The 13,343-nt window shown below is 59.6% G+C and overlaps 1 protein-coding gene across 9 annotated transcripts in view; it reads right to left on the bottom strand.

The window, feature by feature from the left end:
• FOXP4 (forkhead box P4) overlaps nucleotides 1–13,343 on the bottom strand; it is a 40,057-nt gene that overhangs the window by 22,023 nt on the left and 4,691 nt on the right. For 7 of the 9 annotated variants that reach the window (XM_059831274.1, XM_059831268.1, XM_059831270.1 and 4 more), the window contains exon 2: nucleotides 8,026–8,115. The exons of the other annotated variants lie outside the window; for them this stretch is intronic. In XM_059831274.1, the coding sequence (XP_059687257.1) occupies nucleotides 8,026–8,115 (90 nt within the window). The remainder of the gene's footprint in view (nucleotides 1–8,025; nucleotides 8,116–13,343) is intronic. 9 annotated transcript variants of the gene reach the window in all.

Below are 13,343 nucleotides of genomic sequence, written 5' to 3'. Positions count from 1 at the left end.
AGCCAGCTCCAACCCATGGCTCCCTCCCCTCCTGCGAGCACCAGAAAGGTGCCGGGCACTGCTCCTTCCCTCGGGGTCCCGGCGGATGCAGAGAGGAGTGAAACACCAAGGGAAGTGGGGAAGATACGGATCACCCAAATAACTTTGCGAAGCAGAGCACAGAGGAAGAGGTTACCAGGTTTTCCACAGACACATCAAAGCTTTACCTCCAGCTGACACCAGTAACTCACGTAATTACCATGCCAAGTGGAGGGAGGGCTAAGAAAACCTGCCAACCCCTGCCTTTGGTTATCATAACATGGGTCCACACCCCCGCAGGAAAGCGCCGGAGAAGGTGTCGGTGATGGATCCCAGCCCTGCCGGTCCTGTGTCCAGGTGGAGCAACGCCGCCTTCCCAACCACGGCCATCAAGAGCCGCCTTGCCCCAGCCCTCTGCCGATCCCACCAGCCCAAAGCCCTTCCCAAGGCTCTGGGCAGGGTTATGGCTCTGGGGTAATTTAAGAACCCTTCCCGGAGGCTCCCTTTTCCCAGGACAGCAGATGACTACGGCAGCCTTGGGCTATTCAAGGGGACCCCAGAAAGGGGCAACTCCTCGGCGTGCGGGATGCAGCAGAGCCCAAGCCGGGCTCCCCGTGCAAGCCAAGGACCCAAGTTTGATCCAAAGTAGATGACTTCTCATCCCCTCGCTCACAGGTCTTGGGACCTCAGAGACCAAGGGACAGAGAAACAGAGCAACCGGCTTGAGATCACCCAGCAAAGTCCAAATGAGAGCCCGGTATGCACCAGCCCCTCCTGCCCAGGACCTCCAGCGATGCCCAGGCTCCTGGTCCGGACCTGCTGCCCACCCTGGGGACTGCCTCCCCCCTCCAGCCACCCTAGTGGGACACAGAGTGGGGACGGCACCCCAGGGGCAGCCCCGTGCAGTCCCTCCCGTCCGTGGTGGGTGTCCGGCCAGGCTGGAGCATGCTGACCTTCAAGGGAGATTGCGAAGGCTTATCTGTTTACTCAGGCATTTTGCTGGAGGGAGGCGTCGCAAGCAGGCTGAGTTTCATTTGTCGCCGGCGATCCCCCCCCCAGCAGCTGCCTTCGTGTCAGAGTTATTGATTAATTGCTGCGTATTCACACCCAAGGGCTGCTGCCGGGGCGCCTTCGACTGCACCGGCTTGGCTGCCGGCGGAGGGCTCAGGAGGCTGCAGGAGCATCCCCGGCAAAGAGCTGCAAAGCTCTGCGAGGGCTCCGGCACCCGCCGACGCCTGACGGAGTGCCAAGACAACGCCGAGCACCCGCCCGTGGCACCAGCGCCGGTGAAGAGCTGCCGTTTCGGCGGTCAGGTGCTCGCAGACAGCTGTGCGAAGCGCTCGGCGAACATCTGGGGAGGAGGGAAGCTCGCGAGGACGGCAAGACGGGAGCGAGCGGGGTGCGCGCCCGCTCGCTGGGAGCTAAGCATGCTGCTAATTTCCCTTTGCCAATTCATCAGCTGGCAACGTGCTTGGAATGAGAGCCCCTAATTAATTGCTCGTCCGCATCCCCCATCCGGGCGGCTTCCCCGCCCCCACCGCCGCCGTGCGGCCTCTCGTACACGTTCGCTGGCATTTTCAAATCGGAGGCATCCTAATTACCGGAGAGTTATAACACCTTCCATTTCTCGCCCAGCGGACTGACACCCTGTCAAGAGCAAAGAGAATTGCCAGAGGTTTTGACAACACTAATTGCCCCTATAATCTAAAAACACAAAGGAGAGGCGATTAGTCGAGAGGGCCCCAGCTCTCGATCCGACACGAGGTTTTCACAATGTTACAAGAAAACAAAAGCGACGCTTTTTAGAGTTTGATGGCTGCTAACAAAAGCAGAATTATATTTTCATACAACCTTTGTCTGCATTAAATGGCTTTTTCTTCCGCGCTCGGATGCGGAGCTGACACAGGGAAATGGCGGCGGCTTCGCGAGGGGGTGAGGTGTGAACGGGGCGAACGGGTGCCGGCTCTTGTGAGGGGCATCCGGGCTTCGCCGCCTCCCCGAGCCCCGACGGATGCTGAAGCCCCATGAAGAATTTCCCCCCAGCATGGAAAACGTCTCCCTCCCGGCTAAGGTTTCCAGGGAGGGCAGGAACTTTCTGTAGTAAAAGGGGAAATTCCCATATACAGCAAGTTTTGCTCCCGCTACGGCCATTCATCACGCGTGCCGGGTGCCAGGGAGGCTGCGGCGCTGCTGCCGGCGGCTGGCTCGACCCCGGCGCGGGGCAGCAAACCGCGGTGCTGCGGTTCTCCGCCCCGGTGACAGCCCCAGCTGCCTCTGTCGGGGACGGTGGCAGCTGCTGCCCCGGCAAAACGAGATGGAGATGGAAATGTCCACCCCTGGCCCGGCCGAGAGCCCCGCGGGGGGACCCCGATCTGCTAACGGGGAGGGGGACGGCGCGGTGCGGCCCCCCGAGGAGCGCGGTTCAGCCCCTTCACCTGCAGGCACGGCACTCGGTGACCGCCATGCGCAAGCTTCCCCGTGGCAGGGGACGAGGCCAGCCTGGCATCCCTGGATAACAGGGGGGCTTTGGGCAACGGTCGCCTCAAAAGCTGGGATCCAGGCGATCAACAACACAAGGGAGAGCCAAAGGGCGCCGAGGAGAGCGGCGCAGAGGGGGTACGAAGGGTTAGCTGCGCCCAGCTGCCTCCTCTCCATCCATCCACCCGGCAGCAAAGTCCCTCCCCAGGCACCAGAGCAGCCGCGGACCGTCCTTGCACGCGGCGCTCGCACCGCACCCAGCAAATCCCTCGGGAAGCAGGTCCCAGCAGCCAGCCCCGCAGCAGCGGCTGGTCCCCGGCCGGCGCGTCACGAGCTGGCATCTGCCAGACACCGACTCAGGAAGGGTTTGACTCACGCCTTGGCCGGCTGCCACTCCGCAAAACTGCTTACTAACAGCTCCGGCTGCCTCCCAGAAAGCCCCGGCGCTGCGGCTCCGACCGGCGAGCGGGATTGCGAGGGGGTGATTTTCCAGGTGGTCCCTGTTGTAATCCCTCCGTGCCAGAGGACGGGGTGGATGCGGATCATCAGGCAGCGGGTGGAAAACGAGATGGGTATTACAAGGGAAACTCGGCGCTCGGCGTAAGCGCGGAGCAACTCTGCCAAAGCTGGCTGAGCGAAACAGGATTTGGCCGGGCGTAACGCAGCAGGATGGGGGAGCAATGCTTTTATTTAAATCTTTCTTAGATTTTTTTTTTTTTAATTTACGGGAAGCGGATTGCAACTCCCGACCACGAGGCAGAGTGGGGAAAGCCATGGGCCGAGGGCCGGTCTTGGCTCCCAGGGAGCCATCAGAGGGACAGCCGCTCTCCTGACCCCCGAGACAGCGCGGGAGCTGGGACATCCCGTGTCAGCCCGGGGCGTGCGAGCAAGCCAGCGGTTTGCTCAGCCTTAAAGCATCCCTGCACCGACCTTCACCTCCCAGCCGTGCCGTCACCCATGCCGGGAGGTTGCCGCAGGAGCCGCCGTGTCCCCGGGGAGCCGGGGCCAGCATGCTGCCACCACTATGGGAAGGAGCACCTCCGGGACCACACCTAAAACCACAGGTCCAAGCTCCCGTGCCAGGGCAGGCGCAGTACAGCCCTCATCCCCCCCATTCCCGCTGACCCGAGGGGGCTTCGGGGCCGCCGGCATGAGCAGATCTCTCCCTGCGGCGGGTGCGTGCCAGCTACCTGGGGTGTTCGATGCTTCCCACAGAGCCCAAGGCGCTGCACATCCTTGTCTCCGATCTAATCTCGGGTTTTAATTCCCAATTAGAAACAACAGCAAACATGTTTGCGCTGTTTTTCTTTTTTTTTTTAAACACCCTTTTCAATTCCAAAACCAACAGAAACAAACCGAGGAGGTTGGCGAGGGAGGCCGGGAGCCGGGAACAGAAGGGGGGAAGCAACCACCACCGAGAGCAGCTTCAGGTCTGCTGGTTTTAGGGGCAGGGGATGAGCAAATCCCTCTCTGAGCACCCGCTTCTCGCTGCTGCAGCTGGAGGAGAGCAAACCTTTCACTTCGAGTCCAGCCAAAGCATCACAGGCACGTCCACGCGTCCCCTCCTGCGCTCAGCATCCCCGGGCGAGCTCTGAGATTCAGCTGGCTCAGACCGTCTGCAAGAGCTTCGAACGCCCGGGGCCAGGCAGCGATGCCGCTCGCACCGGCATAACCCCAGCCATGCTTTATATACCCTGACGGGTGGCACAGGGCCACCCAAACACTGCTCTACCCCCCACCCCGCTCACCCCATGCTGCGTCTGGACCTTACCAAGACGGGACAGAGACAACGGACCAAACCCTACCCAGGGTCAGAGGAGAAACCAAACCCAGCTCTGCAAGGGAGCTCCAGCTCCATGTGCCAGGCTGGGTTTTGAGGCTGCGGGGTTATTTTCCGAGTGCTTTCAGCAGCTTTAGCACCAAAGGAGTAATTGCCCCGGCTGGGAGTGGCAGGAGGAGGGCAGCGGCACGGGGCGAGCAGGCGAGCGGGCGCTGGTGTAACTGCATGGAGGACAACCAGCCTCTGATGTTCAGCTGCACGCAAAGAAAAGGAGGAATCAATCCCCTGGGCGTCCAGCCCATCGTGCATCCTCGTTAGCGCAGCGCGCCCCGCCGGGGAGGCACTAATCGCGCGTAATTGGGCCGCGAGTCGCTAAAAGTTGAAAGGGAGCTGGCTGGGGGATGCTCGCGGCAGAGGTGATGGCACGCTGGCGCGCTCGCTGCCTGGCAGCCGCTTCCTCGGCACGGCCCTGCCGCGGCTGGGCGTGAGCCGCTGCCCCCGAGCATCGCCCGGGCAGGGTCCCCGGGGGGCACATCTCCTCCACGGGCACGGGGTGCTGGCACGGCTCGTCACCCCAATGAAATCTGCAGGGATTGAAGGAACTCCTTTGCTCCCCCGTTAATCCAAAACGCCGTTGCTGCCATCGCGGCGGTGGGGATGGCAGGGCGGGATGGCGGCAGCGGCTACGGGCTGGCAGAGCTGGGGGCTCCGGGAAGGAGGAGGGGGAGCAGGGACGGACGGCGGTGCTGCAAGTTCAAATGGAAAAATCTAGTGCAGTGCGAGCCGAGACGGATGGGCTGCTGTATTTTTTCCTGGAGAGGGAATGCAGAAGGGCTGGTATTGATCTGTCTTCATTACCCATTTCACTCAAGTTTCAAATCAACAAAATACACTTTTCCGCTCCGCTGCCCTCCCCGCCGCAGCAGACAAAAGAAAAGCAATTTCCCGCAGTTTGCTCCAAACTCCTCTCCCCTTCCCTCAGCACCCTTCAGCCCCTCTCCCATTTCAGAGGCTTTTGAACCTCAGCAAGTTGCTCCCACCAGAGGCTGGGAGCCTTCGGGGGTGCCTCCAAGCCAGAAATGTCCTGGCACCGAAAACACGGGGTGCTGCCTTTCCAAACACGCTCCAGCACCTCGTACCGTGGGCTTTACCGGACACCGGCAGCATCTCCCCACGCCGGCAGGGTCCCGGGGGGATCCGCTGCTCCCGACCAGCCTTGTGCAAGAGAGGAGCACCCTGCGGACTGTCTGCAGTGAAAGTCCTCAAATACAACACTTTGTTGGCATCTGCTAAGTTTCTAATAGTTTTAAAGTTGCAAAGAAATAAAACCATTTAAAAATGTTTCAGGGTGGGTTTTTTTGGCTTTTTTTTTTTTTAGATGCAGCTGTAATTCGAGTGTCAGCTGTGAGGCTCTCCACGCACAGCTACACCTCCAGGCATCTGGGGGGAGAGAGGGTGCGTACTCCGAAAAAAACCCCCCCGAAACCCCAAGATCCCTATGGAGCCCAGCAGCTCCTTGTTTGTTTTTAAGAGCATGCCGTCGCCGGCTGTCGTTAATATTCCCGCTGGCTTGGCGCCCCAGAAACGTCCCGTCCCCATCAGCAAGGTGGCAGGGGGCTGCTCCCTGCAAAGGCAAGCGCCTGGTTTCGGCAAGCACAGGGAATCTGCGGCACTCCCGGGTGTTGGGTGCTGGGGGGGGGGGGCTCCGGCTCTCTCTGCTGACGCTGGGACCCTCCCGCTCATTTCAGCTGGGACTGGGGGCTGGGAGGCGGCCGGCGGGGAGCCGAAGGGAGGCCGCTGAAACAGCTTCTCCCCAAAATACCCAAGCGATGTGGAAATCCAGCCCCCAGCCCCGGGGGGGCTGCGGTGTAGCTGCGTCTCTGCAGGCAAAGCCCACGGGGGTCCGGGCTGGCACACCGAGGGCACCCCGGGTCCCAAACACTGCGATGAACACCCAAGTCCTGCTGTGCTCCCCGCTCCCTCCCCAGCCAGGGGCTGCTGCACTGGGACCCAGCCTTCCTCCTCCTCCTCCTCCTCCTCCAGCCGTCCTGGCCAGTCTCATCCACACCACTCTGCCGTTAGATAAACTTCCTTTCAAAGGAGTCTGCTTAATCCTCTATCTCCCCTCGGTCAGATCCCGCTCCAGCTGCCGGCCGGGCCGGTGGGGGGAGGAAGAGGCCGGTTGCTGCTGAGTTATGAGCTATTTCTGACTCACGTCTACAACTTTCACAACTCCTTTTGCAACGCAAAAAGGGAGGAGGGGAGAGGAAGGCAGATCCAGCTCACTCCGCCAAAGCCGCCGGCCAGATGGGCAGGGAGGGGAGGCGAGAGAAAGCAGCAGAGAAGGGGGGAATGGGATGTTAAGCGAGCGGCAAGCGAGCGAAGCGTGCGTGCGTCGCAGCCGGGAAAGCGGCGGAGGGAGCAGCCAAGGATGGGCAGGGGAAGAAGCGCAGGCAGGAGAAGCGCGGGCAGGGACGCGCACCCACGGAGGGGAGCGAGGTGCCGGTTACCGGAATCTGACTTCACCCTCGCTGCCTTTGTCCTTTGCAGACATTTTCCATGCAGTGACTGCATTTCCTTCCTGCGAGCACCACTGGAAAAAGCCGTCTGTTTGTGCCGCAGAAGCCCTGACTAATTCCCGCTGCTCGTACCCGGCTGCTGCTTCCCAACCTGGTGGGGCAGCCGGGGGGCTCCGGGCTCCCCCGTCCCCCACGAGCCCACCCCGGGACCGGCAGCACCGGGACGGCACTTGCTGCCGGCTGAGGTTCAGCCGTGCCCCGGCTCGCCGTGCCGGGAGGGGAGCCGGCGATTGCCCGTCCCAGCCCCGGCTCTTGCCACCCACCCGCCGCCGCGCCGGCTCAGCCTGGCATAGGCAGGACCTCCAGCTCTGAGAGCGCTTGTGCTAATTACTTTCCTTTGTTAATTAAACCCACGTGGCTCTAATAAGGTAACCTGCTGTTCTCCGATAAATTTAATTAGCCTGAAGGGAGAGCCCCTCCGCACAGCTATTTAAATTGTCACTTTCCATCGCTTGGGCTTTGCTTCTTTCTGCCTCCCCCTCTCTCTGGGTTCATACCCCTTTTCCTCCCGTTTTCCGCCCCTTTCCTTTGGCCGAGGAGGGCAGCAGGGGAGCAAAGGGGAGGTCCCCCCTCCCCTATGGGAGCAGGATGCCACCCAAGGGTGCTGCTCCCACCCAAAGCCCCATTTTCCTACCAGTGCCACAAAACCCCACCCCAGATGGGCCTTCGTCCCGTCCCAGAGGCTGTCCCATGCTGGAGGACCTGCCCTGGCTCCGGTCCCAAGGGACTGTTCCTTATCCAGCCCCAAAGTACTGTCCCGTGTCCAGCCCTGCGCCCCGCTCACAGCACCCAGCATCAATCCTGGGGTGCCCCGACCCTGGGAAACTCCGCACCTCCCTATCCAAAATGCTGTGCCAAGGTATGGTGACACACGGTGACCTCCTCTCCCCGGTCCTTACCCTGCCTGGAGCCAGCCCTTCCCTCGCATCGCCCTTTCCCACCACTTCAGCACACAGTGGAGACCACCCCCCCCAAAAAAAAAAACACCCAAGAAATTTCTGGAGGTTTACAGGGGATTTAACCCTCTGTGGGCTCCTGGCGTGCTTTAGCCATCCCAAAGATGGAGGCGACGTGTGTCTGCACGTGCACTTTCTCGCAGCATCAATCTGCAGTCGAGCTCTTCCCAAACAGGGGGTGAAGGGGGGGGACACACAGGTCCTCGGGGCTCACCTGCACCGCCGGCTGCTTGCCCTCATTGCTGCTGGGGGAGCTCAGCCCCGTGGCCTGCTGCAGCAGGAACTGGCGTGCCACCTGGAGAGCCTGCAAAAGAGACACAGCGAGGTGGGCAGGAGGAAGGGTGCCCTCTTCCTCCTCCCTCCTCCGGGCATGCTCCCCCCCCAGCTCCCCAGAGCAGCGCCCAGATGTGGGGCCGGCCGGACTGGTTCTCCGCTGGTTTCGTTCACGGGGCGCGAGCGACGTGCGAGGAGGGGAGCGCTCCCTGACGCTCCCTTCTGCCACACCAGTACAACCAGTACATCCCATTACAGACCATCGCTCTCCCTACCCCCCGGGAGCCACGGGGGCCTGGGGGCAATCCTATCCTCTTCCAAAAACCCCCGCCCCATCTTCAGCAAGTCACCCGGTCCAGCATCTTCGTGCCTCTGGCAGGTTTTCAGGCGGGTCACCCTCCCCAGGCTCCCCCAGCCCCGGCACACGTGTCCCCCACCCAGGCACAACCAGCACCCGACCGAAGGTCCGGTGGAGGGGCCGGCTCCCGGCCGATTTATTCCACCCTTGCATGGAGCCAGCGCTACATTTCTGCCGCAGCTGACATCCCTTGTCTCTAAAGCTACCGTGGATATTTAATTTTACATCTGATTGTCACGCTGGAGCGCAAAAAAGTCCCAGTCACCACCCAGATTCGGGTCAGTCCAAGTGCAGGATGACACCCTGATTTAATAATCCACGGACGCGTCCGCACGGAGTTTACGGTGATGCAGGAGGAGTTTAGCAACTCACACAAGCGACCGAGACAAAACCTCCTTATTTTTATGGGTGTTTGCCTTGAAAGAGTTACGGGTTTCCTTAACTTGTTTGCAGGGATGAAGGTGTCTCGCTGGAAAGTCGCACAACAGACAAAAGAGGGAGAAACCAACATAAATCGATAAAAGCCACTGGTGGGAACACACGCAGGCACAAGCAACCCTGAGCGAGCCGTGTACAGCGGTGTCGGCAGCCGAAGAAAGTAGGTGAAATTAAGGAAAATCCTGCAAAGAGACAAGGAGGAGAGCGGAGCAAGTGTGAGCCGGCAGAAGAGCCGGCCGGTCCCAGGCGAGCACGGCCGAGGGCAAGCAGCGGCGTGCCTGCGAGCCGAGAAAAGGAGCTTCATTCAGGAGCTGAGAGCCGGGAGCGGGAATAAAGCCCTACGGAAAACAACCCTGCAGCACCCGGCTGCTGCTCCCAGACCCGCTTCCTCGTACGCTCCTTATTTTTGCTTTTAAAGAATTTTTTTTCCTTTTTTTAGGTACATTTCTGAACAACCAAGTCATTGTAGCCCTGCCTGCAGCACAGGTTTGCATTAGGGCCCGGCACGGGGTCAGAGCCCGGCTCGGCGGTGCTGCCAGCGGCACGTGGGTTCCCCCGGCTGTCATCACCCCGGCCGTAAATCACCGCCCCGGCTTCCAGGAGGCGGCCGCGCGCCCCGAGAAAGGGCCGCTTGTTAATTCTTCGCATTTCCAGCTATAAAGAAGAAAGCCCCCAGCCTGCGCACCGCTTCTGCGTCCCTCCCTGCCAAATCCGCTTACAAACGGGAGTGGCATCGCCCACGGTGTGGATGCACCTTAATACACCGCTCCAGCCCACTCGCTTTTTATTTAAGCTCTGCGAACCAAGGAGCGCCCGCAGCACCCTTAAACAGTCGCTCAACGGAGCATCCGTGAAAACTCATTACCTGTGTTTTAATCAAAAGGTCCCATTTCGCGCTCCTCTCCGCAGGGGTTGCTCGGGAAGAGCGTATGGGACAGATTTAGAGCAAAGAATGTCTGAGTTGTGCCACCACCGTTTTTTCTGTGAATAAAAGCCTCCCGACCCGCTCCTCGCAGGTGGAGAGGCGTTAGAAGTGCATTTGCAAAATGAGAGGTAATTTTAAAGTTGCTGCCGAGGCCAGGGGCTGTGTGCAGAGGGTTTAGCAGACACAGCCATGCCTATTTTATTTACAAAAATATCATTTCCTAGCAAGGGACCCAAACCCAACAGCTGTGCCCCAGACGCAGCACACGGCACCCTCTGCCCTACGCGGCTGTGTTTGTCATCACGCATGTGCCCTGAGAAAGTCAAAAGCCCAGGAATTTCACAAGCAGACGGGATCCTAATGTTATACTCCTATGATGAATCGCAGGGGCTGCACCCTAGGGTGCACCCAGGAGCGACCGAAGCCCGGCACGCCCAGCATGGGTGCACCCAGAGCCGCCCCAAGCCCACCGCCTCTTCCCGAGCATCCCCGTCCGGCTGCTGGGGATGCTCAAAAACTGCACGACCACTAACTTGCAAACTCACTTTATCCAAATGATTGAGGACAAACGTGGCAACGTGCTGCTGGGAACCACTGATGGTGTGAACCCGTGGTCCAAGTCCCAGAGCCGACGCAGCCCCAGCGCGAGGCACGCTCCTCTGCGGGCATGTTATTTCCCTGTTATTAACAGTAATAGATGTGCATCGGTAATGTGAACACAAAAACCATGTGACAGTTATGACAGCTCAAGGTCTGATATTTTAATTACTTTTAGAAATGAAAACAGTAATTCCAGTTAAAAGCCAAGGGTGGAGGAATTCAACGGATGGCCGCTCAGCACCAGCGTGCCGCAGAGCCGGCAGGTCCAGGGCACCCATCCGAGGATGAGTGCCGGACCCGTGGCTGCATCCCGCGTGCGCACACCGGCTGCCTGAGCTTTACCTATTTTTCCACGTGTCTGTTTGACAGAGGTTTGCATGGATTTGGTTTCTCCATCCGCACCGCGTGAAATTCCTCCGGCGTTTGTAAGGACCATCGCACAGAGGCGATGCGGTGAGGCAGGTCCCTGCCCCACCCTGACAAAAATCAGCGCAGCAGGTACGGAAAATACAGCGAAGAGCGGAAAAACAGAAGAGACGTAATGCCAGCACCCAGGTAAAGCGCTAGGCAGGCATTCTCCCAGAATCTCTCTTTCTAAACCCAAATACTGGCTGGCCCGCGGGTGCCACCGAGTCCCCAGCGCCCGGCTGGCTCAGCCCCACCGCCGGCCGCCCACCCCGCGCCGCCTCTCAGGGGGGAATTTAATTCACTCCCCGCTGGCTCTCTCACTTTGTTGTGCTCTGAAGCACGAAATTACAAGATTTACAGGAAAAAAAAAATGACATGGCCTTACAATTGCACACAAGGGCCTCTCCGCCAGCGCCCAGGAGCTGCCCCCTCCCGCCCTCCATCCCCACCAGCGATTTCCACTTAAGCCAAAGTTCGGCTCAGCCGGCAAACGAAGGATGCTCTGGCCGGCAGCGCCCGGGTCTGCGAACCTGTTGCACGGCTGCACAAGGCAGGTGGAGCCCCGAGAATTGAATTTCGGGATGCAGAACCCCACGTTATCTGCGTTTGTTACCCTCACGCCCCAGGGCAGGAGGACCAGCCCAGGTGCTGGGGGGGGATGAAGCCTTTCCGTAGGGATAAGCGAGGATGGCGGCACCCACGACCTCTCCCTAGGGCTGAGGGGATGGGAAAGGAGGAGGCAGAAAGTCCCCCCCGTAGGAGAGGAGGGGCTTTCACCTCCCGGCTGTGTGAACTGGAGAAAAAATGATTTTTTTCTAAAATTGTATCCTGCTGCATGGTGTTATTCAAGAGTCATTAGCATGTTACCCGTAATTAGGAACGAATGGGTTGTGTCAAATTCATCATGCTCCTGGATGGCTCCCTTTGATCAGCAAATTATCCCATAAAAAAGTTTGTAATGTCTCAGACACTCACACCAAGAGCTGATGCTGTTTGGCTTCGCCCTCCCCAAGAGCAGCAGCAGCAACACGTTTCAGGGCTGAGGAAGAGGATGGTGGCCCAGACTTTGCTGGAGGTGGCCCACGACTACCCCAGGCTACATGGGGGCATATAAAACATCAGTTCAGTGCAGCACCCAAAGCTCCCTACCCTGGTAGGGCCACGCCTGGGGTAGGAAAGCTTTTAACCCGGGGGGATTTTGCTCATTTCATTATTTTAGCTGCTCCCTTGTTTTAAGCGCTAGAACTAAACTGCAAAGTCCCGGCCAAGGTTTCACCAGTTTCTTGGTGCGTTTTGTGCTCTTTCTCCAACGAGGCAGCACTACAAATGGCCTCAAGTTGCGCCAGGGGAGGTTCAGGCTGGATATTAGGAAAAATGTCTTTACTGGGAGAGTGGTGAAGCACTGGAAGAGGCTGCCCAGGGAGGTGGTGGAGTCACCATCACTGGAGGTGTTCAAGGAACGTGTGGACGTGGCACTGCGGGACATGGTTTAGTGGGCATGGTGGGGTTGGGTTGGTGGTTGGACTTGATGATCTTACGCGTCTTTTCCAACCGTAGTTATTCCGCGATACAGTTCGGTACAGAGTCCGTGGTAGAATTTCAACGTAGTCTGTAGCTATCCTGATTTCTAAACAAGTATTTTTAAAGGCAAGCAAAAAAACCTGAAAAGTACTTAGACAAGTTCTTAGCGCCTTGGAGGAAGAGCCTCCCCCAGGCTCAGCACCTTAACCCAGACGTCGCCTCGCCAGCACCCCTGCGTGCTCCGCGCTGGGCTCGCGCGAGGTTTATTGCAGTGATGCTGCAGAAGGCTGAGCGCTAAGAGACGCTGGAAGGTGGGTGCTGGGACGGGGAGGGGGTCAAGAAATAACCCGTGCCTGGGATTCATCCCAGGCGCGGTGAAGGCTCTGTCCAGACAGCACACACCCTGCCAGGACCAGCTCCGAGCTGCTCCCGCGGCAGCGGAGGTTTCCCCGCCGGGGAAGGGGGCTCTCGGGGTACCCAGCCCCAGGAGGATGCTCGTCTCTGCCCGGAGACATCAAACCCTTCCACGGTTCGCTGGATAAACCGAGGTTGGATCCTTCCCCCAACTTTAGGCGACACCATCTCATCCTCCAGCGGGGCAGCAGCCCGTTATCCCGGCTTCCAGCCAACGCACCCGGGGAGGATGGTTAATTCTTCCCCCAAAGGCTCGTGCTCCGGCTAGTGCGACTCCACGCCTCCACCCCACCCGTGAAGAGATGGAGGCTCCCCAGGACGGCAGAAGGGGCAGCTTTTGGCTGCCTTCCCCAGGGCAAACACCCCAAAACGCACTTTCTCCCAGGGGGGACAGCAGGTCCCATCGGGCCCCAGCGATGGAGGAGCCCAGGGCGAGGAGACGGCGGCTCCCATCCCATTCGGGACGGCTGACTCACGCTTCAGCCCCTACGTTAATCCCTCAGCCCTGCCTGGCCACCATTTTCTCCTCAAAACCCGCCCGAGCCGAGCCTCTCCGAGGCCTCCCGCCGCCTGGTCAAATTGGGAAGAAATAGGT

This window comes from Gavia stellata, chromosome 30 (assembly GCF_030936135.1).
Source record: "Gavia stellata isolate bGavSte3 chromosome 30, bGavSte3.hap2, whole genome shotgun sequence".
In the NCBI taxonomy this organism is placed as follows: domain Eukaryota; kingdom Metazoa; phylum Chordata; class Aves; order Gaviiformes; family Gaviidae; genus Gavia; species Gavia stellata.
Note: the sequence above shows the minus strand (reverse complement) of the source record. Positions and strands in the feature narration are given on the sequence as shown.